The sequence below is a fragment of the Heterodontus francisci genome, chromosome 35, assembly GCF_036365525.1.
Source record: "Heterodontus francisci isolate sHetFra1 chromosome 35, sHetFra1.hap1, whole genome shotgun sequence".
Lineage (NCBI taxonomy): Eukaryota > Metazoa > Chordata > Chondrichthyes > Heterodontiformes > Heterodontidae > Heterodontus > Heterodontus francisci.
In genome coordinates this window covers 39,189,114-39,215,298 of record NC_090405.1, presented here as the reverse complement: position 1 = coordinate 39,215,298, position 26,185 = coordinate 39,189,114, and the positions used below count along the sequence as shown (strand labels likewise).

General features: G+C 44.0%; 1 protein-coding gene across 1 annotated transcript in view; it reads right to left on the bottom strand.

Annotated features, from left to right (window-relative positions):
- Window positions 1-2,663: 2,663 nt before the first annotated feature.
- Window positions 2,664-26,185, bottom strand: part of LOC137350633 (semaphorin-7A-like) — a 49,806-nt gene continuing 26,284 nt past the window's right edge. The window contains exons 7-14 of the mRNA XM_068015398.1: window positions 23,368-23,489; window positions 20,862-21,040; window positions 19,367-19,475; window positions 11,407-11,602; window positions 8,612-8,727; window positions 8,329-8,489; window positions 7,230-7,285; window positions 2,664-6,148 (exon numbers count right to left, since the gene is read on the bottom strand). Coding sequence (XP_067871499.1) covers window positions 5,790-6,148; window positions 7,230-7,285; window positions 8,329-8,489; window positions 8,612-8,727; window positions 11,407-11,602; window positions 19,367-19,475; window positions 20,862-21,040; window positions 23,368-23,489 — 1,298 coding nt within the window. The 3' untranslated portion in view covers window positions 2,664-5,789. The remainder of the gene's footprint in view (window positions 6,149-7,229; window positions 7,286-8,328; window positions 8,490-8,611; window positions 8,728-11,406; window positions 11,603-19,366; window positions 19,476-20,861; window positions 21,041-23,367; window positions 23,490-26,185) is intronic.

Genomic DNA, 26,185 nt, shown 5'->3' with positions numbered 1-26,185 from the left:
CAATAATTTTATATGATCCTTTTTAAGCAAAAGTGACTGTGATAAAATGCTTGAGAAAATATAAACTTATTTAGAGTGGTGAGGAGCCAGTTTGAGAATAAGAACTTGTATGAACTTGGCCTGTGTCTGGTGTCCAATCTTGCTTGATAGCGCTCCTGTGAAATGCCTCGGGATGTTTTACTATGTTGAAGGTGCGATATAAATGCAAGTTGTTGTTGCTATATAATGAAAGCAGCCCTGAGAAAATCTTTTCCTTCGAAACAAGGCTGCGGACATCAGCACTGCTGCTGGTTCAATGAAGTTGGGTCAATAAAGTTGATTAGTTCAATGACAATGGAGGATGTTGCTCAACTGTACGCTGCAGTTAAAATGCTTATGCTTGAGCTCTGTAGCTATTACGCGATTCTTACTTGTACTTGTAGTTTGGGCAAGAATGGCCTGTCTTTGCAGAAAGGCACATGCATTAAAGTACTAAGCGATATCTGCAGTGACTCATCAAACATCACCAAGCTAAATATAATAAAGCTACCAGCTTGAAGATGAAATGGTCATTGAAGAAGATGATGCTATTTGCCTAATGCCTGCAATTCAGCAACACCGTCTGATTATTTCCATCGCTGTCATCATTGGAAACAAACAGCCAGCTCTTGCCACTCAGATTTAGAAGGTTCCGTGCAACCTAAAGGTCATAATCCATCTTTAAAAACACTTGAGGACTCTATGCCATGACTAACGCTGGAATGTACACAGCATCAGACTGCCCATAGGCTTGTGCTCTGCTTAGATTTCACAAGGCCAGTCACAAACCCAGAAGCAGCTCACACTGCACGGTCTAACCAGGTGTCTCAAAGTCACATGTGGTTTCATTTGCAGTCATGCAGTTCTCCTGTCACAATAATCAATCTACAATAACATTTTCACACTGACTGCGGAAGTGCAAACATTCCCAAACTACCGAGAATTTTTGCTCACAAGATGCTTACAGAGAAGGAAGGCCATTTAGCCCATTTTAGATCAGCCATCCAGAATAACCCTAGCCACCACCCATCTAGTTTTCTAAATGAGTTCATTTTTTGAGCTGAAATGACGATTTACACTGTACCAAATTGGGGCTTGAAATTGGGCTCTTTTGAGAATGATGTGCTTCCCAAACCATATGATCTAGCATTAAACAGAGATGGATTACCAAGATGCGTCGAAAAGATCTAGTCCAGAGGATCCCACTTACATGTTAGCTTTGTTACACAGTTTCGGTTATAATGCACTCAATGTTCCCAATTTTCTCTCCTGAAAACACCCAGTGCCCGGTTTCACAAGGGGCAGATATCTCTCTGGTACCATGCACTGATAATCTTTCTTTAGCTGCGAGTCTGCGCAGTGACTATTTAACTGTGCGTGCATCATAGCGGAGCCTGTCCTCACCCATCCTTCACTCTGTCTACCAAAAGTCACTGGACAGCAGTCCTGACTGATTGTCCCATTCCTGGCCCTGAACTGCTGAATCCTTCGTTCGTAATCCAGGCCCCCAACTTAGCTGAAGTGAAATCATGGATGAAACCTGGGATCCTCCAGTCTGGGCATCTCAGAAGCATAGTCTGAGATACATTTACTCAATGGGCCATCAGTGGAGCATGTTTAACACCTGCAGGCAATGTAAGACACCCAGAGCTGCAACCTTAGAGCAGAACACTCTCAACACTATCGTCACAGCACAGAAACAGGCCATTTGGCCCAATAGATCTAGGCTGGCGTTTATGCTCCACACAAGCTTCTTCCCACCCTTCTTTATCTCATCCTATCAACACATCTTCTTCCCTAATTTGTTGATTCAGCTTCTACTTAAGTGCATCTATGGTAATAGCCTCAACCACAACTACCTAGGGTAGGCGGTGGCATAGTGGTATTATCACTGGACTAGTAACCCAGAGACCCAGGGTATTCATCTGGGGACATGGGTTCGTGCACAGTGGCGCAGTGGTTAGCACCGCAGCCTCACAGCTCCAGCAACCCAGGTTCAATTCTGGGTACTGCCTGTGTGGAGTTTGCAAGTTCTCCCTGTGTCTGCGTGGGTTTTCTCCGGGTGCTCCGGTTTCCTCCCACAAGCCAAAAGACTTGCAGGTTGGTAGGTAAATTGGCCATTATAAATTGCCCCTAGTATAGGTAGGTGGTAGGGAAATATAGGGACAGGTGGGGATGTGGTAGGAATATGGGATTAGTGTAGGATTAGTATAAATGGGTGGTTGATGGTCGGCACAGACTCGGTGGGCCGAAGGGCCTGTTTCAGTGCTGTAACTCTAAACTAAACTAAACAGCAGAAGGTGGAATTTGAACTTAATAAAAAATCTGGAATTTAAAAAAAACTGGTCTAATGATGGCCATGAAACCATTGTCGATTGTGCCATGAAACTATTGTCGATTGTTGTAAAAACCCATCTGGTTCACTAATGTCCTTTAGGGAAGGAAATCTGCTGTCCTTACCTGGTCTGGCCTACATGTGACTCCAGACCCACAGCAATGTGGTTAACTCTTACATGCCCTCTGAAATGGCCTAGCAAGCCACTCAGTTGTACCTAACCGCTACGAAGTCTATTTCACTTTCTCACTGCTCTCTCAGTGAAGACAATGTGAGTAGATAAACACAAATGAAAGGCGATTGCCCGACCTCAAGTTATTTCAGCTCTTTACACCATTTGCATGTTTGTTATCCTTACAATAGAAAACTGAAAATATTCAGATTTACATAGATCCCTGGTTCCTCTCCACAAATATTCCAGACTATTTTCAACTTCGCAATTTCCATATTTGATTGCTGGTGGATTTCTCATCAAGAAAATCAGATGAATTGCCGACTAGATTATACACTTGACACCCAGGAACTGCCTAGTTTTACACAGGGAAGTTCAACAGGAGGAAAGATCTTGTTTAGAAATTAATATTGGTGATCATACCGGGAGAATGGTCAACATGTTTCTGGGATTTCACACCCCCTCCCTTTTGCTCATTTAAAAGAGATATGCAAAATTAGAAGCATGGGGCAGTTTTAACTGAGGGTGAGCGGGGAGGGAATTTCCTCTGGAGAGTTCAGCATGATGGTCAGGTTAGTTAAAAGAAGAATGTAAAATCAGAATCATAGAATCGTATAGTGTATTCTGCACACCATCACCTGTACTGGTAATCTGTCCATTTTGTCCTCTCCCCATTGCCCTATTTAAATTTTCTTATTCAATTTTTTATCCACTTCCCTTTTACAGACTATTATTATTTTGTGTCCAGTATACTGGTTCTAGAAGGGCATTCCAAGTGCTAACAAACCTCTGCATAAAAAAACTAATTGTCCTAACTTCTCCTCTAATTGTCTTGGTGTTGGTTTGAAATTTTGCCCTCTGTTTCCCCACTCCCCAAACAGTAGAAATAGCTTTTTCTTATCCAAGCCACTTCAAAATTTTTTCTGTAGGGTACTTAAAGTGAAATTTTTCGGATAGGTTACTTAAAGTAGACTTGTAGTCCCTTAAATATAGAAGATTAAGAAGTGATCTAATTGAGGTGTTCAAGATGATTAAAGGATTTGATAGGGTAGGTAGAGAGAATCTATTTCTTCTGATGAGCAAGTCCAGAATAAGGGCAGCAGAACCTTAAAATTAAAGCTAGGCCATTCAGAGGTGATGTCAGGAAGACCTTCTTCACACAAAAGGAGGTGGAAAGTTGGAACTGTATCCATCTAAAAGCTGTTGAGGTTGGCTAGGTCAATTGAAAATTTCAAAACTGAGATTGACAGATTTTATTTAGGCTAGGGTATTAAGGGTTACGGAACCAAGGCAGGTAAATTAAGTTAAGACACAGATTAGCCATGGTCAAACTGCACTGCGGAACAGGTTCGAGAAGATGTTCCTCTGTTCCTAAATCTTAGGTTAATACCTCTGTTAAAACAGCAGTCAGAAGAATCACAGAATAATACAGTGCAGAAGAGGCCCTTTGGCCCATCCAGTCTGCACCGATGCATTAAAGATTCCTGACCTGTCTACCTAATCCCATTTGCCAGCACTTGGCCCATTGCCTTGAATGTTATGATGTGCCAAGTGCTCGTCCAGGTACTTTTTAAAGGATGTGAGGCAACCCGCTTCTACCACCCTCCCAGGCAGGGCATTCCAGACCATCACCACCCTCTGGGTAAAAAAGTTCTTCCTCAAATCCCCCTAAAACATCCCGCCCCTCACCTTAAACTTGTGACTCCTTGTAATTGACCCTTCAACTAAGGGGAACAGCTGCTCCCTATCCACCCTGTCCATGCCCCTCATAATCTTGTACACCTCGATCAGGTCACCCCTCAGTCTTCTCTGCTCCAGCGAAAACAACCCAAATCTATCCAACCTCTCTTCATAGCTTAAATGTTCCATCCCAGGCAACATCCTGGTGAATTGTCTCTGCACCCCCTCCAATGCAATCACATCCTTCCTACAATGTGGCGACCAGAATTGCACACGGTACTCCAGCTGTGGCCTTACCAAAGTTCTGTACAACTTCAACATGACCTCCCTGCTTTTGTAATCTATGCCTCGATTGATAAAGGCAAGTGTCCCATATGCCTTTTTCACCACCCTATTAACCTGCGCTTTTGCCTTCAGAGATCTATGGACAAACAGGCCAAGGTCCCTTTGTTCCTCGGAACTTCCCAGTGTCAGGCCATTCATTGAATACTTCCGTGTCACATTACTCCTTCCACCTCACACTTTTCAGCATTAAATTCCATCTGCCACTTTTCTGCCCATTTGACCATCCCGTCTATATCTTCCTGTAGCCTAAGACACTCCACCTCACTATTAACCACTCGGCCAATCTTTGTGTCATCTGCGAACTTACTGATCCTACCCCCCACATAGTCATCTATGTCATTTATATAAATGACAAACAATAGGGGACCCAGCACAGATCCTTGTGGTATGCCACTGGACACTGGCTTCCAGTCACTAAAACAGCCGTCTGTCATCACTCTCTGTCTCCTACAGCTAAGCCAATTTTGAATCCACCTTATCAAGTTACCTTGTATACTGTGTGCATTTGCTTTCTTGATAAGTCTCCCATGTGGGACCTTGTCAAAGGCTTTGCTGAAATCCATGGTAAACTACATCAACTGCACTATCCTCATCTACACACCCGGTAACATGCTCATAAAATTCAATCAAATTTGTTAGGCATGACCTCCCTCTGACAAAGCCATGCTGACTATTCCGAATCAAATTTTGCCTCTCCAAGTGGAGATAGATTCCCTCCTTCAGTCTATAGTCTGTAGTTCCCTGGCTTATCTCTAAAAGCCAAGACAATCACCAGCCTGATTTGTACTGAAGGAGTGAACACTTAGGAAAAATTTGCCCTCTCCATGGGAATAAAGAGCTGAGATGTAAATGTGTGAATGGTTTCAGATTTAATCTTTGAAACCTCCATTCACTTAACCATCAGATAAGAGAAGGAACATTGTTTTGCTAATTTTTTGGGGGAATGGAGGTTTCAAGGGCTAAATCATAATTCTCAAACAGATAATAATGGAGTGTGCTTGTCCTCAAACTTTCTGCCTTCCTGTATTAAAGTTGAGGACTTGTGTTCCACAGGTACCAGCAGATCTCACCAAGGTCATTCATTTGAAATTCAGACCCTGGGGTGTTGGCAGGTCACTTGACCATGGAAGTTGGAGAATTCAGAGTAGAACAATACACGTTACTTTCCAGCAACAATCAAAACAGGAAACTTGAACATCTCTCTTGTCAGAGGACATGACAGTGAATCATTACTCAAATTCAGTGCAAAAGGAGAGCTGCAACTGTTATCAGAACAGAATACAAAGCAACACTGTATCTGGATAAATAAACTGAAGATCCAGTATTGTGAATCCGATAAGAAGCATGAAGCAGTTCATGTCCTTCTTCATTTGAAGTACATTTGTAATCACCAGCAATAGCTTCAGAAAGGTCATTAACGAAGAGCAGGCAATCATCTTCATTCAAAGAACAACGCAGCACCTTGTCATTCACCGTCCATGAGTAATCTGCATGATATGATTGCTTTGGACATGGGAGGTACACAGGGCCATGTCCCTCCAGGGGGAAAAAGGGGGCCGTATCCTCACTGCCTCTCTGTGAGGAATGCAAACGTTCAACTAGGAGGAAGAAAACAGAAATAATTGGTTTGCTGTCTTGTTAAAACTGTCGTCAACAAACTGAGCCTTCTGAACTGTTGAGGTTCTACATATTTCTGTCTTAAACTGTTTTTACAATTAGTTCATTCCAACTCAAAGAACCACAACATTTGCAACACAATAGGGGGCCATTTGCCCCATCATATCCATACAATCTCTTTGCAAGAGCAATCCAAACTAATCCCACTGCTTTGAAATCTCCCCAGGGCTCTGAATTTTCCTCAGATTCAAACTACTGTGCAATGATCTTTGCCTCAGACACTGTCTTTTTACAACTCTGCACTAATCGTGATCTGCAAATGATATGTTTTTGTTCCTGGGGCCGGGCCGGGGGGGGGGGGGGGGGGGTGGTGGTGGTGACAATTTTAACCTAGCTCACAGGAGAAGGAAGAACCCCTTGGGATCGGGTGGTACACTGGCTTTATACTGACCCAATTATGCACTCCACTGACTTCAAGGGGGAGTAAAATTCGGGTGAGGTGTCAAACTGTCCTTCCAACCAATCTCATAGGTTTCCCACCAGAGAAATATGTTAAAATTTCCCCACTTGGGAGGGCATTTTCGGTGAAGGGGCAGAACAGCTGTCATCAGTTTGAGGTCCAGGTTATTTTCACCCACGTGCCCTATTTGCATCCTGCCAGCCAGCAGGTGAAAAAAGGCCAGCTTTGGGCAAATGAAAATTGGGGGGGGGGGCAGGGGGGAGGCAGCGGGGAGGGTGAACTCCAAGTATTTAAAAAGGATAAAAAATGTGGGTGTCGTTTCATAACAAAAACAAAAATGGAAATGTTTTGAATTTTAAAAGCAGAAATGATTAGCTTAACAATATCTCACCAAAGTGTATGTAATTTAGCTAGAAATGTTTCTGATTATTTTGCACCATTGTACTTGATTTGCTCACCAAGAAATTATCCACTCACTGAATCAAGTGATAGTCATAATCTCTGTGCCTGTGAGTAATAACTTTGAAGTGAATGGAGACCTGAAACTGTGACCAGAGCAATGACAGTGCAAATCACTGGATCATTTCTCAAAGCAACCTTACCTTTTCCAGGAGAACATTTCGTGAAATCACCATCTTCAAGATTTTGGATAAGATATCTGCAAAAAGAAATATGATATCAAGTTTAGTCTGTGTGCTGGGGTTGGTGAGTGTGCACAGTCTGCAGTCTACCCCTCTGTGTGGTTAGTTGCGAGTACAATATTACTTTCACAGCCCTAAACAGCACTCATTTAATTAACCTCATTACACGGGTCACAAGGGAGAGACTGACAGGGCAGTGTTAGACTTCCATTTAAAAATAACTTTCCTTTTAATTACTGTTTTCCAGATTCTCTGCTTTCAGAAGTCTTGTTTTGCAAAATATTTTGGTGGGAGGATAGCTCTGCGGCCTGTGTCCTAACTCACATTGAGTCCCGATTACCCATCACTCCAGTGCTTGCTGGCCTACACTGGCTCCCAGTTCAGCAACATCAAGTTCAATCCCTGGTCTGTACTAAATAATGGGCACTGTACTGTGTAATTATAGTGGGCATTGTACTGGACACTGTAGTGGACACAGTGCTGGCCGGAACAAGCACTCTGGCTTGGAAACCTCTCCTGCAGTTGCCACTGTAGAACGACCTCTACAGTGATGCACGATGAGTTCATCGTGAAATCCACATGATGATGGCTTAGAAAAACTTGTATTTCTAGGTAACCTCAGCATGACCCAAAGCATTTTACATACAATGAAGTACTTTTGCAGTGTAGTCACTGTTGTAATGTGGAAAATGAGGAAGCCAAGTTTTGCACAGCAAGCTCCCACAAATAGCAAAGTGATAATGACCAGATAATCTGTGTTTAGTGATGTTGGTTGAGGGAAAAGATTTTGGGCCTGACACTGGGCCTCCCTGACCCTCCCTGCCCTTCATAGAAGTAGTGACATGGGATCTTTTATATCCACCTGAGAGGGCAGACAGGGCTTCAGTTTAATGTCTCATCAAAAAGATAGCATTTCCAACACAGCAGCACACCCTCAGTATTCCACAGGGGTTTCAGCCGAGATTAGGTTCCTTTATGAGATGAGGAAGAAGAGGGTTTGAAAAAAGTAGCATAAGGGATTTAAAATATATAAAATATAAAAACTGTTCTCAAGACCTACCTAAAATCAGATGAGATGGGGACACATTCTTTTTTTGCTGCATTCCATGCACAGTAAGGGTCTCTGGCCATAACACAGCTTTCACAGCTTTTATTATATTTTTCACATTGCGCCAGTGGGAACCGAACCAGCTCTTTGGCAGTAGTAATGTACAGAAGTTTCTAGAAAGAAAATAAAAACTATTTTCAATGTCCTGTTCTTCAGAGAAAAATTATTTCTTATCGATGTTACTGCTGACTATCATTTCCAGGTCAGGACGCTGACCATTGACCTTTGCACTTACGGTTTCAGAGTCAAGAGACATTGATAAGATGGGTCCTGGCTCCTTCAAAACCTCAAGTTCTGAAATGGTGAAAGTTGAATGATTAGCCTCAAGAACCTTCTGGATTTTATCATCTCCTGTGGGGAAAAAAAAGAGGCCCAAGTTTTCAAAAATGTAAAAATAATATGAATTCACATTCCTCATGGCATGACATCCTAGGGCTGAAATCTCTAGAAGGGACAAGGATCCCAACATGACAAACTAGGCCTTCAATATTCTTAAAATATCATTTAATTGCAACAAATGAATCGCATTATCTGACTTATATAATGGTAATCATTAACTTGGATTCACTTAGTTGAGGGATAAAAGTTGGGTAAGCCACCAGGAGAACTCCCCTATTCTTCAAAACATTGTTATGGAATCTTTAACTTCCCTCTGAGAAGGCTGATGGGGCCTCAGTTTAACACCTCATTCAAAAGTCAGCATGTCCAATACTAGATAAGATAAAGATTACGCTCGGTATACCAGTTGAATCAAGTTTTCCATTTAGGAACACAGAAGCAGAAGGAGCCCATTCGGTTTCTCGAGCTTGTCCTACCATTTAATTAGAGCATGGCTAATCTGTATCAGAATAGAATTCCTTCCTCACAATTTTATGATCATAATTTATGCAAGGCCAGAAGGTAAATTACTACCTAATCCCGATGAGCTCCTGGCGTAAGCTTCAAATCATAATTCTTTCGCAGGGGTATCAAACTATGTTTATGTTGTAAATTGCCTCAGCGTTTAACCATCACTCAATTCGTATGCAAATGCACCATCGTATTGCAAAACTATCACCGTGTCACTGGCCCATGACACCATAGCATCGAAAATTCCCAAGGCACCAAAAACGCTCCTTTGAAGAATAGCTCCCACACTTTTGTTTAATTAGTCCATGGGATGTGGGCATTGCTGGCAAGGCCAGCATTTATTGCCCATCTCTAATTCCCTTTGAGAAGGCGATGGTGAGTCTTCTTCTTTAACCGTTATAGTCCATGTGGTGTAGGTACACCCACAGAGCTGTTAGGGAAGGAGTTCCAGGATTTAACACAGCGACCATGAAGGTACCGTGATTATATTTCCAAGTCAGCATGGTCTGTGACTTGGGAGGGGAACTTGGAGGCATGGTGTTCCCATGCATTGTTAAGAATTATTTGTTCAAGAGAAAGGAATCCAAGTTTATTTTAGGGGTGAATTGAACTTTCTTGAGCTGATAGTGAACTGGTGGTAGCAGGTTGACCCTCGGTTATATACACAGCCTGACTGAAGTCAGTAGACAGAAAATGAGTAGAATTTATATTGGGCAGCCAATATCATCAGTTTACCACTACCCCTGACAGTTATAATTCACCCTTTTATCTCATGATTTAACTCCAGCAATTTAGCTCTTGTGGCTAAGGAGAAGGAAACCTGTATTGAAAGAAAGAGACTCACAATATAGCATAAGGTCAGTTCATTTTCATCAAATCGGATGTACAGCAACAATGGACAGCATGATGTACTGGGAGGACATTGGGATTGGGGGAAATGAATGAGGAGTTACTCGTTATCAAGAGCTCTTAAACAACTGCTGGTAAACCTTTTTTTAAATTATTCTCAGAGAGGGTGAGGTGAAGAGAAGATTTGCCAGAGTGATACCAGTGATGAAGGACTTCAGTTATGTGATGAGACTAGAATATCTCAGGTGTCAGTTGTGGCTCAGTGGGTATCCCTGAATCAGAAGGTTGTGGGTGCAAGTCCTGCTCAGTGCTGCACTGTCAGAAGTTCTGTCTTTTGAGTGAGAGAATAAACTAAGTTCCTGTCAAGTGGATGTAAAGTAAAATCCTCTGGCACGATTTCAAGAAGAGCAGGAGGTTTCTCCTGGTGTCCTGGACAACTTCCTCAACCAACAAGTGAAAATGATTATCTGGTCATTTATATCATTGCTATTTGAGAGAACTTGCTGTGTGCAAATTGGCTTCAAAAGTTCCCTAATTAACCATGACTTTACTTCAAAAGTAATTACTTGGTTGTAAAATGCTTTGGGACATCCTGAGGATGTGAAAGGTACTATATAAATTTAAGTCATTTCTTCCTTTACTACACCTTGCTGATTACTGGAAAATCCGCTGTCCTGTCTATATTAGTTAGTTCTATTGGTAATATAGACAAGATACCACAAAGACAGCCAATATATATCCTTAGTACTAATACTCCTTTTTCGACAAAGAGCTTGTATGTTAATCAATCCCAAACTTTCCAGCATGAAGTTTATCCACATAATTTGTAGGGAGCCAAATTCCAGGAGTAGAAAAACAAAATAGAAAAAAAAATGAGGACACTGGCACTACAAACAAACACTATATTCCCCAATCCCACCTCAGGAAATGATCTAAAATGATGAGACCCCACCCACCTCCTCACAGTTTCACTCAAAGAAGGACCTGAAGCATTATTCCACTATCACAAACATCCATTTGAATGGGTGGTGGAAGCAGATTCAATAATAACATTCAAAAGAGAATTGCATAAATACTTGAAGGGAAAAATGAATTGCAGGGCTATGGGGAAAGAGCAGGAGAGTGGGTTCATTGGATTGCTTTACTAAAGAGACAACACAGACACAATGGACTGAATGGCCTTCTTCTGTGCTGCATCATTCTATGATTCTATAATGTGCCACACATCCATTTATATTGGTATAGTTGTCAATTGATATGTTGGGCATCTAGTAACCTAAAATGGCAAAATCAGGTATCTTCTTATACAAACTATTAGCTGGCAGGACCTACCCGTAGCCAGGTAGAGGACACGGGACACAGTTCCATCGATGCCAAGAACAGAATCCACTACTATTTTCGTGAAGGAATCCTCATTCTTAATGAGAAGTGGGATTTGTTCGATGGGGTGGATCTGAGTCTCCATTTCAGGATAATTCTCCACAACGCTCAACACTTTATCTGGTAGCCTTTGAGAGTCTCTGACGCACTGCAATAATGGAGGAAGAATAAAAGCTTGTAAGTTATTTACTAACGGGATGCACTTTAGAATCTCTCTATACCATATGGTACCCTACCCAAGGTGAAAGGTCGGTGAGCTCCTCACTCTCTAAGCTGTGTTTTTTTTTGCTTGAGAATAATTGCATAGGTTTGTTCTGGTAGAATATGAAATGTAAAAATGGTAGGGGAAAGAATAAAACTTAGGGAGTAAAAGTTTTAATATGATTGGTGAATGATGAAAGTAGAAAATAACCAATCTAACCAATTAGAAAAGTGACAAGGAAGAAGAACATTGACAGACAGCACAGACTCAAACAAAGATGAGAAGAAATGTTATCACAAAAGATTGTACTTGATTAGATTTGAACTATCTAATAATGTGGAGATTGGATGGTGCAGTAATTCACACTGTTCTTAAACCTCTGGTGTCTGGGATGGAATCCAGTTTGGACTGATCAAACATCGAGCCCATAATATTTAAACATGCAATCTAGGCCAGTATTTAAAGATCACTATCGAAGGGCCTGTTTTATCAGCAAATTCTGGGTTATCAGATCAAATTGAATGCTGCTTATCAGTGTGAGTATTTGTGCTTTTTGTATAACAGATCAGTCTTTGATATAGATTCTGTTTTGTTACAAAAGCGCTTCTATATTTTTTGTTAAGTATATGTTTTTGAGGACTTATATCTAAATTGTGGAAATGGATTCATTGGAAGGCTGAAGATTTCGTGGAAGCTGGACTTTGCTTTGTTGTTGACATTTGATTGAAAGGACATTGAGATGTTGTTTAAAAACAACCTTGCTGGAAGTCATGTGTTTTAAGCAATAAACAACAGAAACCTTGGTGACCTGGGGAAGATGTTTACAGAGAAGTAACAGGTCAAGACTTATAGGGGTCAGGAAGCTTAACTCTTGAGATATTGCTTTTGCTTTGGACTGTGTGTTTGTATGTGAACTGTTTTTACGACAGTTGGAGTTAAACCAGCCAAGAGAGCAGCCACCATTATCTCACCCTCTTCCATCTCTTTGAGAACTTCCTGAGAATCAAGTGTAAGAAATAGACAAACTGATGCTGTATTTCTCTTGAAAAGCCTACCAGAAACCCCTGATGCCGCATTTCTCCTGGAAAGCCTGCCAAACTGATCCTCAACGTTGCCTGAAAAGAACCGCTCTAGAAAGATCCCAGTGACAGCCATCTATGTGTATTTGGGACGCCAGACCAAAAGGACAACTGAAATCTTCCCATATCTTCTCTTTTTTCTTCAAGAATTAGCAAGAATTTGGCCAAAGTATTCTTTTTTGTCTTTTTTTTGTAACAGACCTCTGCAGAGAGAATTTTTTTTCCCTGTGTGTGTGTGTATGTGTTTGTGTGTGTGTGTGTGTGTGTGAGAGTTTGCATGTGAGGAGTTTAAAAAGGGAACTTTCATATTTCAATCTGTGAGTTAATGCTTTGCTTTATTACTGGTTAAGTCTTGTTCATAATAAACTGATCATTTTGTTGTTTGTTAAAGAAACCTTGTTGGTGTATTTTATGCTGGGATAAAGAGTAGAGTCCATGACTGACCGCAACAGTAACTGGGTAAACATTTAAAAAATATAAGTTGTGACCTGTGGAGAAGTGGAACAAGAAAAGACAATGCACGCCTCCCGCATTGGTCATAGACTCAGAGTTATACAGCATAGAAACAGGCCCTTCGGCCCATCGTGCCTCGCCGACCATCAAGCACCCATCCAATGTAATTCCATTTCCCGGACTTGGCCCACAGCCTTGCATGCTATGGCGTTTCAAGTGCTCATCTAAATACTTCTTAAATGTTGTAAGGGTTCCTGCCTCTATCACACCTTCAGGCAGTGTGTTCCAGATTCCAACCACCCTCTGGATGAAAATATTTTTCCTCAAATCCTCTCTAAACCTCCTGCTCCTTACCTTAAATCTATGCCCCCTGGTTAAATCTATGCCCCCTGGTTATTGACCCCTCCGCTAAGGGAAAAGGTTTCTTCCTATCTATCCTATCAATGCTCTTCATAATTTTGTATACCTCAATCAGGTCCGCCTCAGCCTTCTCTGCTCCAAGGAAACCAACCCTAGCCTATCCAATCTCTCTTCATAGCTGAAATGCTCCAGTCCAGGCAACATCCTGGTGAATCTCCTCTGCACCCTCTTCAGTGCAATCACATCCTTCCTATAATGTGTTGACCAGAACTGTACACAGCTGTGGCCTAACTAGAGTTTTATACAGCTCCATCATAACCTCCCTGCTCTTATATTCTCTGTCTCAGCTAATAAAGGCAAGTATCCCATATGCCTTGCTAACCACCTTATCTACCTGGGCTGCTGCCTTCAGTGATCTACGGACAAGTACACCAAGGTCCCTCTGTACTTCCTAGGGTCCTACCATTCATTGTATATACCCTTGCCTTGTTAGTCCTCCCAAAGTGCATTGCCTCACACTTCTCAGGATTAAATTCCATCTGCCACTATTCTGCCCATTTTACCAGCCCAACTATATCATCCTGTAATCTAAGGATTTCCTCCTCACTATTTACGACACCGCCAATTTAGTGTCATCTGCGAACTTACTGATGATACCTCCTATATTCACGTCTAAATCATGAATGTACACTACAAACAGCAAGGGTCCCAGCACCGATCCCTGCGGTACACCACTGGTCACTGGCCTCCATTCGCAAAAACAACCCTTGACCATCACCCTCTGCCTCCTTCCACTAAGCCAATTTTGGATCCAATTTGCCAAATTGACCTGGATCCCATGAGCAGTTACCTTCTTAACCAATCTCCCATGCGGGATCTTATCAAAAGCCTTATTGAAGTCCATATCAACTGCTTTACCCTCATCTACACATCTAGACACCTCCTCGAAAAATTCAGTCAAGTTTGTTCGACACGATCTCCCCCCGACAAAGCCATTCTGACTATCCTTGATTAATCCCTGCCTCTCCAAGCGGAGATTAATCCCGCCTCTCAGAATTTTTTCCAATAGTTTCCCTACCACTGATGTTAGACTCTCTATCACCTAGTTTATCTCTGCTATCCTTCTTGAATAATGGTACCACATTCGCTGTCCTCCAGTCGTCTCGTACCTCTCCTGTGGCCAGACAGGATTTTAAAATTTGTGTCAGAGCCCCTGCTATCTCCTCCCTTGCCTCACATAGCAGCCTGGGATACATCTCATCTGGGCCTGGGGATATATCCACCTTTAAGCCCACTAAAATAGCTAATACTTGCTCCCTTTCAATGCTAATTTGTTGAAGTATGTCACATTTCTATACCTACATCGCCCTTCTCCATAGTGAACACAGATTAAAAGTAATCATTTAAAACCTCACCTATGTCCTCTGGCTCCACACACAGATTGGCACTTTGGTCCCTAATGGGCCCTCTTGCCCTTAATATACTTACTTATAAAATGTCTTGGAATTTTCCTTTATCTTGTCGGCTAGTGTTTTCTCATGCCCTCTCTTTGCTCTCCTAATTACTTTTTTAAGTACCCCCCTACACTTTCTATACTCCTCTCGGGCCTCTGCTGTTTTCAGCGCTCTGAATCTGCCATAAGCCTCCTTTTCTTTCATAGAACATAGAACAGTACAGCACAGTACAGGCCCTTCGGCCCATGATGTTGTGCCGAACCTTTAACCTATTCTAATATCAAACTACCTACATACCCTTCATTCTACTATCATCCATGTACCTATCCAAGAGTCGCTTAAATGGCCCTAATATATCTGCTTCTACTACCACCGCTGGCAGGGCATTCCACGCACCCAACACTCTCTGTGTAAAGAACCTACCTCTGACATCTCCCCGAAACCTTCCTCCAATCACCTTAAAATTATGCCTCCTGGTGATAGCCCTTTCCGCCCTGGGAAAAAGTCTCTGGCTATCCACTCTATCTATGCCTCTCATCATCTTGTACCCCTCTATCAAGTCACCTTTCATCCTTCTTTGCTCCAATGAGAAAAGCCCTAGCTCCCTCAACCTTTCTTCGTGAGACATGCCTTCCAGTCCAGGCAGCATCCTGGTAAATCTCCTCTGCACCCTCTCTAAAGCTTCCACATCCTTCCTATAATGAGGCGACCAGTACTGAACACAATATTCCAAGTGTGGTCTAACCAGGACTTTATAGAGCTGCAGCATAACCTCGCGGCTCAAACTCAATCCCCCTGTTAATGAAAGCCAATACACCATACGCCTTCTTAACAACCCTATCAAATTGGGTGGCAACTTTGAGCGATCTATGGACATGGACCCCAAGATCCCTCTGTTCCTCCACAGTACCAAGAATCCTGTCTTTAAGCCTGTATGCTGCATTCAAATCCGACCTTCCAAAATGAATCACTTCACACTTATCCAATCCTCTATATCCCTTGACATCCAGGGTTCCCTGGACTTGTTGATCCTACTCTTCACTCTTTATGGGAACATGTTGGACCTGAACTCTCACTATTTCCTTTCTGAATGACTCCCACTGGTCTGATATAGACTTTCCTCCAAGAAGCTGTTCCCAGTCCATTTTGGCCAAATCCTGTTTTATCATATTGAAATATGCCTTCCCCCGATTCAGTACTTTTATTTCCGGTCCCTCTTTGTCCTTTTCCATAACTGCCTTAAATCTTACAGAGGTATGATCACTATCCCCGAAATGCTCCCCCACTGCCACTTCTACCACTTGTCCGGCTGCATTCTCTGGGATTAGGTCCAGTACCGCCCCTCCTCTTGTAGGACTTTCTACGTGATGGCTCAAAAAGCTGTCCTGAATGCACTTTAAGAATTCCGCCCCCTTTAAGCCTTTTGCACTAATACTATCCCAGTTAATATTGGGGAAGTTGAAATCCCCTACTATTATTACTGTTATTTTTACACTTCTCTGAGATTTGCCGACATATCTGCTCCTCTATCTCTTCTTGACTATTTGGAGGCCTGTAATACACTCCCAACCAAGTGATTGCCCCCTTTTTGTTTTTAAGTTCTTCCCATATGGTCTCATTTGAGGAACCTTCTGAGATATCATCCTTCCTTACTGCAGTAATTGACTCCTTGATCAACAGTGCAATGCCACCTCCTCTTTTACACCCTCCCCCCCAACCATCACGCCTGAAGATTCTATACCCTGGGATACTGAGCTGCGAGTCCTTCCCTTCCCTCAACCTTGTCTTAGTGATAGCAATAATGTCATATTTCCATGTGTTAATCAACGCCCTCAATTCATCTGCCTTACTATTTTATTTATTTATTTATTTTTATTTATTTATTTAGAGATACAGCACTGAAACAGGCCCTTTGGCCCACCGTGTCTGTGCCAACCAACAACCACCCATTTGTACTAATCCTACATTAACCCCATATTCTCTACCACATCCCCACCATTCTCCTATCACCTACCTACACGAGGGGCAATTTACAATGGCCAATTTACCTATCAACCTGCAGGTCTTTGACTAGTAAGACTCCTCACATTAAAATAGATGCAATCCAGCATTGCATTATTCTCAGGTCTATATTTGCTCTGCCTTCCAGACTGACTTAGTTTCTCTTCTATATTTGATTGTGCATCGCCACCATCACCTCCCTCCCCCCAATAACACAAGCAAACTTCCCAGCAAGGATGTTGGTCCTGTTCCAGTTCAGGTGCAACCTGTCCAGATCCCACCTTTGCCAGAAACAGACCCAGTGATCCAGGAATCTGAAGCCCTCCCTCCTGCACCATCTCTTTAGCCATGCATTCATCTGCTCACTAGCACATGACACCAGGATTAATCTAGAGATTACAACCTTTGAGTTCCTGCTTTTTAATCTGCTACCTAGCTCCCTAAATTCTTGTTGCAGGACCTCATCCCTCTTTTTACCTATGTCATTGGTACCAATGCGGATCACAACCTCCAGCTGTGCACCCTCACCCTCCAGAATACTTTGTAGTCGCTTGGTGATATCCATGACCTTTGGACCAGGGAGGCAACATACCATCCTGGAATCACGTCTACAACCACAAAAACGCCTGTCTGTTCCTCTAACCATAGAATCCCCTACCACTATTGCCCTCTTGTGCCTTTTTCTTCATTCCAGTACAGCTGTGTCAACCATGATGTTCCGGTCATGACTCTCGGGGCACTCTCCGGAGGAACCCTTTTTCCCATCGGTACTCAGAACTGAATACTGGTTAGAAAGTGGGATGTCCTCTGGGATCTCTTGCATTACCTGCCCTGACCTCTTTGTCCAACCTGCAGCCACCCAGTCTCCCCCCACCCCCATCCCGCCCCCAACTGTGCTCGCCTAGGCACCAGGTTGACGACCTCCTGAAACGTGCCATCGACGTAGTCCTCCACCTCACGGATGCGCCACAGTGACTCCAGCTGTCGTTCGAGCTCCGAAACCTGAAGCTCAAGCTTCTGCAACTGGAGACACTTTCTGCAGACATGTTCGCCAAGGTCACATGGCAAGACCACGACTTCCCACATTGCAGTGGAGGCACAATCCACTTGGCTGAGCTGCCCTGCCATTACTTAACTTTACAATGAAAATTTGTGATTGTAATAACTTACCAGCTATTTACAATCAGCTTTATCCTCTGCACCATTGAAGCTGAGAAGGCAAAAAAGAGACCAAAGAGCACCTTCCACTGCGAACATCCCCCCCCCACCCCGCCACCAGCCAGCGAAAACCCACACTCAACCCACATTCTGTGCAAACAGCACTAGCACAGCTAGTAATTACTAATAAATTACGGGTAGTTATCCTACAGTTTTACTTTAAAAAGAATCTTTTTTGTTTACTCTGGTCTCTCTCAGCTATCCACAGGCAATAACAGCTGCTGCCCACCGACCAATCAGCCCACAGAATTTCAGTGATGTCACTATTAGTTTTTTTTCCACTTATCAAAACAGAGCGCGTGCTGACACAGTCAGAGAGCTTGCCGCTGCCCTGGACTGCAGATTAGTGAAAGGCCTCGAGCCTCGCTCTTTATTTTACAGCTCTTCTCCAGTCCCAGTTCCTTCCAGGTCCGCCACTGCCTGCCGCTGCCCCTGACTTCAGGTAAGTGAAGATCGTAACAGTAACAGATCAATCTTTTATACAGATTGTATTTCTACAATGCCAGAAATGTATAATAGGCTATATTCTTCAAGGAGAAATTTTGACTTAACTCCACATCAAATGGATTTTCAAGATACTGTTCAGTCAACTGGGCAAGTAGATGCCACTAAACCTTATATCCTCATGTCAAGTTTTTTCACATTTCTCTGTCACTTTTTCTGTTATAAATTCCTTTGTGAACTTAATAATGGGAACTACCCATGTAAACATGTCATATTGTAATTACACCCTCCCACCTCTCCCAGCTACTCAGCTTGTAACACAGAGAAGCTCCTTGGTCTGACCAATTCTACATCTCTTGCTATTCAAATTGCTGCAGGTTTTGCTACTTAATCACATGTATTAAAATTAAATCAAAGCATCACAGAAACATAAGGGCAGAATGTATGACTTTAAAGTGGGCACTGAACTATATCCACATGCCCTGGTCCAATTATCTCTCTTACTCACCTTGCTTCACCTGAAAGACTACATTTTGTCTCCACTCAATATGTGCAACACCATGAGAGAGTGACTAGTGTAATAAAGATATAGATAGCCTGGGTCTTCATTACTCACAGAATAATTAATTAATTAAATATGACTGATTCTGGATCACAAGAACTTAAAATGTCCAATCGATGAACCATTAGTAGCTTCTTACCGTGCCGGGTCTGGGATTAGGAATAGCTTCAGTGAAACCTTTAAAAGCGGAAGTTCGAAACACATCATTAATATCCTTCATGGAGTAGACACATATTGCTGTTCCATTCCTGAAAAACACAAGATATTTCATCAAATGTTCAGGTTAATAAAGAGAAATAAAACAAATTGTATTGAGTCCCTTGCAAGATAGTAAAATCAAAGTCCCAAACCTTGTTTTTCACGGCTGGTTTTAGAGAAAACATTCCCCAAACTATTGGAACAATTTAAAAAACTATTTCTTAACTTTCAACTTTCATCACGGAAGCTAAATCTGATAGTTATTCAAGTGATGGACAGGAATCTGATTGGTATTTGAGTGAGGGACAGAAATCTGCTGGGTATTTGAGTAAGGGATGGGAATCTGATGGATATTCGAGTGAGGGATGGGAATCTGATGGGTATTCGAGTGAGGGACGGGAATCTGATGGATATTCGAGTGAGGGATGGGAATCTGATGGGTATTCGAGTGAGGGACAGAAATCTGATGGGTATTCGAGTGAGGGACGGGAATCTGATCGATATTTGAGTAAGGGACTGGAATCTGATGGGTATTCGAATGATGGACTGGAATCTGATGGGGTATTTGAGTTAGGGACAGGAATCTGATGGATATTTGAGTGAGAGATAGGAATCTGATGGGTATACAAGTGCGGGACAGGAATCTGATCGGTATTCCAGTGCAGGGCGGGAATTGGATAGATATTCAAGTGCAGGACGGGAATCTGATGAGTATTGGGGTGCAGAGCGGGTATCGGATGGATATTCCAGTGCAGGATGGGAATCTGATGGGTATTCCAGTGCAGGATGGGAATCGGATGGATATTAAATACAGCTCCATCGGCAGTGGGACCCTCATGAGATGTCACTCAGGCAGCTTATCTCTGTGTATGATTCTACACACTGGGTATCACAACCAAACCCAATCCTACCCTCTCTATATGGCAACACTGCAGCATTAATCCAGACATTACATATTAAATGGTGAGACTTTAACAGCCTCTGCCCCATTCCCAATTGTTCGTTTCACATTTATATTAGGGAGAAAGTGTCCTTTAACCGTGTGATGAGAGGCCTACAGTGCACTTCCTGCAATAAGTGTTATCAGATGAGAAACCTCTCTTGCCTCTACCTGCTTACCACCGCATCGCTTACACATATTTCATGTCGAATATCTCTTGGTCAATTGGATTATACAGACATTCTGTCCATGAGAGAGCTCATGCTATTTTTGTGACATTTGTTAATGGGTTATTAATCTCAATGCTTGGGCAAAGTGATTCCCAATGTGTAGGTGGAATGAAGGCGTGACTGTGGGAGACGGGAGGTGTTGGGAATGGGGTAAAAAGCATGAACAGATTGCACCATGTCAGAATGGGTCAGGCTTTAATGGACCAGATTTTTATTTTTCCTTATGTTTATATGTTCGACCTATTTTGCAATTCTTGTGGGCTCACCAGTTACTGTTGAAAATTCCATAAACTCTGTCTTCACTCTCATTGAATGATCTAGCGATGAAAACATCTTTAATCCTGTTGAAATGCACGTTGTCGAAGGGAATATTACACAGCAGTCGTGCTTTCAGAAAGGTCGCCCATTTGTTATGCAAGAGCTGTCTAGAACCACCTCTGTCATCCTACAGGTAAAGAGATCACAGCCTGTTATATTCCATCACATGTACAGTGAACCTATTAAGAGGAAAAGAATGGGACCTTGTCTGCTATGAGGTGCCCAGATCATACAGTCCCAATGACCGAGCACTTGTAGCTTCCTTAACCTTTTTGCTGTGGCGTCAGTGAGCACTGGATTGTTTGTGTACAAAGTAAAGGTTTTACAATGAGATCTGCAATTACACAGCAATGTGTGAATACAGACTGCCCTTGCTGCACTGTCTCTTGTTGCACGGTGGCACTTGTTATAGATATTTATTTTGGTAGATAGTGATCATTTGATTCAACAACATGTTGTACTGAATTGATTCACAAATCAACAACAACGGGCTGAATTTAATAAGCCCCGCCAGGAAAATTGACGGTGGGCGAAAAAAATGGCAGGCCGCAAGCCAAACAACCGCCGCAATTCCAAGCGCGGCGGCTTATTTTAGTAGCTGGGGCGGGCCACCACACCACCCCCCCACCCAACGCCAATCACGTGGAGGGAGTGGGTTGTCCGTCCCCGGCAATGGCATCAGCTGCCTGTGCGTAGGTGCTGATGCCCTTTTTAAAGGGTGTCAGCCCTACTGGGAAATTTAAATATTTAAAGTTAAATGGAATTTTAAAAAATCACTTTTGCCCCTCTCCTGCCCCCACCAATAACAATTAAATTAATTATTTGCCCTTTTCCTCCCAAAACACTTACCTTCACGATCTGAGCTTACCCACCCCAAACTGCACAAACTTTTACCTGCAACCCTTCTGACCATCCCCTACACCATGATGCTAATTTGACTCTGTTTCCCCCCTCCCCCCGCACTGATAAACTTGCCTTCCTCCCACCCACCTACCCCCTCCCCCCCCCCCCACCCCGCCCCGACCAGTGTTCAGCCCCGTTTCCCAGGACGGGCATCCAAAGGCTTGCAAGGCCGGCCACTGGGGTGAAGATCACGGCAGGACATCAGGAGGCAACGTGATATTAATTAATTAAGGTATTTTAAATATTTAAATTGTGGTCCTGTCGCAGAGCGGCGGCAGGGGGGCCGCAACTGGTAATATCGGGCTAGACCCTGCGGAGTCGAGGCCTGTGACGGGCCTCATCCGGGTCCATCATCAGGAACCCCCCCCCACTCAACTCTCCCCGCCATGGATCCCAACATCGAGGTCTCCATAAAATCCAGCCCACCAACTTGCATTTATCTAGCACCTCTAACAGAGTAAAACATCCTTCACAGGAGCGATTATCAAACAATAGTGACCACTGAGTCACGTAAGGAAACATTGGAGTAGATGGGGAGGCAGTGGTGGAGTGGTAATGTCACTGGACTAGTAACCCAGAAATGTAAGGAAGTTTAAGGAATTAGTTCCAGAGTTCAGGGCCCAGGCAGCTGAAGATACAACCATCAATGTAACTATGGGAGAGGCAAGAGGCCGGAATTGGAGAAACACAGAAATCTTGGAGGGTTGTCGGGCTTGAGGAGATCACAGAGATAGGGACAGGCGAGGCCATGGATGAATTTGAAAACAAGGATAAGAATATTAAGGGTGATCTTGGAGGGTGGTAGGGATGGAGGAGGTTACGGAGATAGGGAGTCTCTTGATGGGGCAAGTTGAAATAGCTATCTGGCCATCCAATGGCTCATCAGGTTTAGACAATGAGCAGCTGGGTCATTTGACCTGGAAAATCTCAGGTTCAGTCTGTGATCTGTGCTGAGTTAGTTGGACATAGCTGGGATGATGGGGTTGCTACAAATGTCTTGTCACCTGTAGGTTAAAGAGGGGAATATTGGCCAGAGTTCCTGCTCTCAATTAGACAATGTCTCAGACTAGAAGGCAGGAGGTCGGCTGAGGACATAACCGAGCTCAACTTTATCATTTTGTTGTTCCAGGTTCTGCCTTTCAAAAGCAGACAACTGCTCCTGGGATTCAGCTGAAACAGTTTCAGTGCCCCAACAGGAGGGAGATCATGACAGGTCAGTGTCAGAGGTTTAGATACGCTCAATGTTTTTATAAATAAAGTAGATCGGCCACTCGCTAGCAAAGGAAATGAAACTTGGGCAGTTTCTATAGCAAGTGTCTAATCTGCAACATCAGTTGTCCACCCAGTCAGTAAGTTGAACACCATGTTGGGATAGGAATATTCAACAAGCTGCTAAAGGTGGTCTGTAGAATATTGAGAACAGACAGCAATAGAGATGCCCATCTCTCAGGAAAATGTGACCGCAGATTACAGTGAAGTTTCACACTGAGGTACTCAACATCCAGCTAAAAATGGTGGCAAGTCACACCATGAAATGTCGGATTCACTCACCTTACACAAACGGCCAATCCGTGATATCCAGGGGTCAATGTCTGCGTTTTCTGCTGAATTCTTTTCCCTGAAGAACATGTAAACCTGGTCAGCCAGTGGTGATATTCCTACAAACTTAGGATCTAAATGGAAGAAAGCAGGAATATAGATCAATAATATAACATGAAGACTCAGTGAGGAGAGTGTGGGGAAGATCAGGGCACTATATGTTAAATTGGAAACTAGAGACACGGAAAATAAATGATGGCTGGATGTCTCTAACAAGAGGTTCGGAAAGATAGACTTGCATTTATATAGCACCTTTCAGTACCTCAGGACTTCCCAAAGCACGTCACAGCCAATTTCTGAAGTGTAGTTAATGTTGCAATGTAGGAAACGTGGCAGCCAATTTGCGCACAACAAGCTCCCACAAATGGCAGTTGGATAAAACAATCAGATCATGTTTTAGTTATGTTGATGGAGAGATAAATATTGGCCTGGACACCAGGGAAAAATAGTGCCATTGGGTCTTTTACATGGGTCTGAGAGGACAGCCAAAAGATGGCACCTCTGAACTCAATACTCCTTGGAGTGTCAGCCTAGATTGTGTGCTCAAGTCACTGAACCCATATAATATGACTTAAGGGATCCTAATTGAAGGGCTGTTACCCTACCCAACATGTGTCGGGTTTGGGTCGGGTCGGGCCCCTCAGCCAGGTCTGGCTTTCGGGCTCAGGTCGGGTCGAGCCGAGTCCGGGTCGTGCTCTGGTCAGGTTGGGCCGGACAAACACGGTAAGTGCTCTGCCGGTAAGTATTAAAAATAAAAAACTTAGCTGAGCTGGGAGTCCGAGACGAAACTGAGTCTGCGTAATGAGCAAGTGGACTCATGCACTCATGCACTGCAGCTCCATGGAGCTTCCCAGTTGGAAGGTAAGTAAAGGGATGGTCAGCTCGGGTCGACTATAATGACTTAAGGGATTCTGTGCAGGATTTCCCCAGCAGTGGATACTTCGACGTGACGTTCCGGAACGTGGCGGGATGCATCAAGTTCCTGAAGGCGTTCAAGGAGAAAGGGGACTGGGCGCCACTGTCGATCCTCACAGTGGAGCCGCTCTTCACGCTTTTGTCACAACGGGACCGGGTGGTGACGGTTCACCTCTACAACCCCCATGTTCCGGTGGTGGATGTACTCACCTTTCTCGCCAGGTACGTCGAGGTGGCCGGCAGCAGCACTGATGTCAAGGACCCCTTTGGGATTTGGACCAGCAAGCGGCAGATCAAGGTGACCTTGAAGGTCGATCCCAGTGGAGCCATCATCCACCCTCCCTCCAGCTTCGCTATCGGGGGAAGTCGAGGCTTCTTGGTCTACGCTGGGCAGCCCAGAGTTTGCCGCACCTGTGGCAAATCTGGTCATGTGGCAGCCAACTGCAGCATGGTTGTTTGCAAGAACTGCAAGGAGGAAGGCCATCAGACCAAGGACCATAAGCAGACTAAGTGTTGCAACTTGTGCAATGCGGCAGGCCATCTCTACAAAACCTGCCCCAAACGCTGCCTCAGTTATGCCCAGGCGGCAAGGTCCAAGGAAAGGCCGGGAGGAGGTTCAACGAAGGCGTCTGGTGTTCAAAAGGAGACCAGCAACCTTCTCCGCAGTGAGGAACTTCAACCTGAGAAGGAGAAGGAAGGGGAGGCAGCTGAAACCAGTGACCCAGCACCTACCCTGCGCTCGGAAACCCCTCCTCAACAGACAGAATCAATGGAGGAGGAGGCAGCAGATGGACAAACAAGTGGCAAGTGGTCCAGAGGAAAACCACAAAGAAAAAACATCCCAAAGCGGAACAGGCCACCACCCAAACCAGTGGCAAGAGGAGGCTATCTTCTGAATCAGAATGCAACAACTCCTCTTCACTGGACGGGGGAATGCTGGAACGACAGCCCCTTCAAAAGAGGCGGCAGAACTCCAAGGAGATGGAAAATAAAGCATCCCAGCCCCCGGGCACTGGAAGCTGTGATGGGCCCGGCGTGCCCCAATCCCAAAGCGCCACACGTAACGACATGGCCAACGCATCTCAGCTCCGGGACACCAGGAGCAAAGACACGTCTGGCGCACCTCAGCTCCGGGAAGCCGGGAGCAGTGATGTTTTCGAGGAGGAACAGATGGAAGCAGCTGAGGACAACCCAATCCTCTCTGCCGACAAGACCCCCCCGATGTCACCCCAGCGGAACAAATACTGCATGAAAAACCAGGAGGGGTTTCTGAGCCCAACCAACGTGAAACTGCTTGCGCACACGATGGGTATGCAGGAACATCCCGAAGGACTGGGACTAGCAAGGACAAATGGTATGGGAAGCAACAACTAACTTTAAAAAATGGGTGTAAGAATTGCTTCCATTAATATGCGTAGCATTAAATCTACTACGCGATGTGTTTCAACCTTGGATTACCTTGCCAAGGTCAAAGCCGACCTACTGTTTCTGCAGGAGTGTGGAATACCACACCTCAGCACCTACAGGCAGTGGTCGCGATGGTGGTCCCACGGGCCATCGATCTGGTCGGGGGCTAATGATTGCCGTTCCTCCGGCCTGGGTATTCTGCTGCGGGGAGGTAACTTCACCATCTCCGAAGATAAGGAGGTGGTGGGCGGTCACCTCCTCGTAGCAGACATGATGTACAACAACGCTCTGCTCCGGTTGATCAACGTGTACGCCCCGGTACAACGCAGCGAGCGGCTGACCGTCTTCCAGCAGCTCCCACTGCTGCTGGCGACATCCCGGCCGGTCATCCTAGGCGTGATTTCAACTGCATCATCGATGCGGCTGGACGATCCGGCAGTGATGCCAG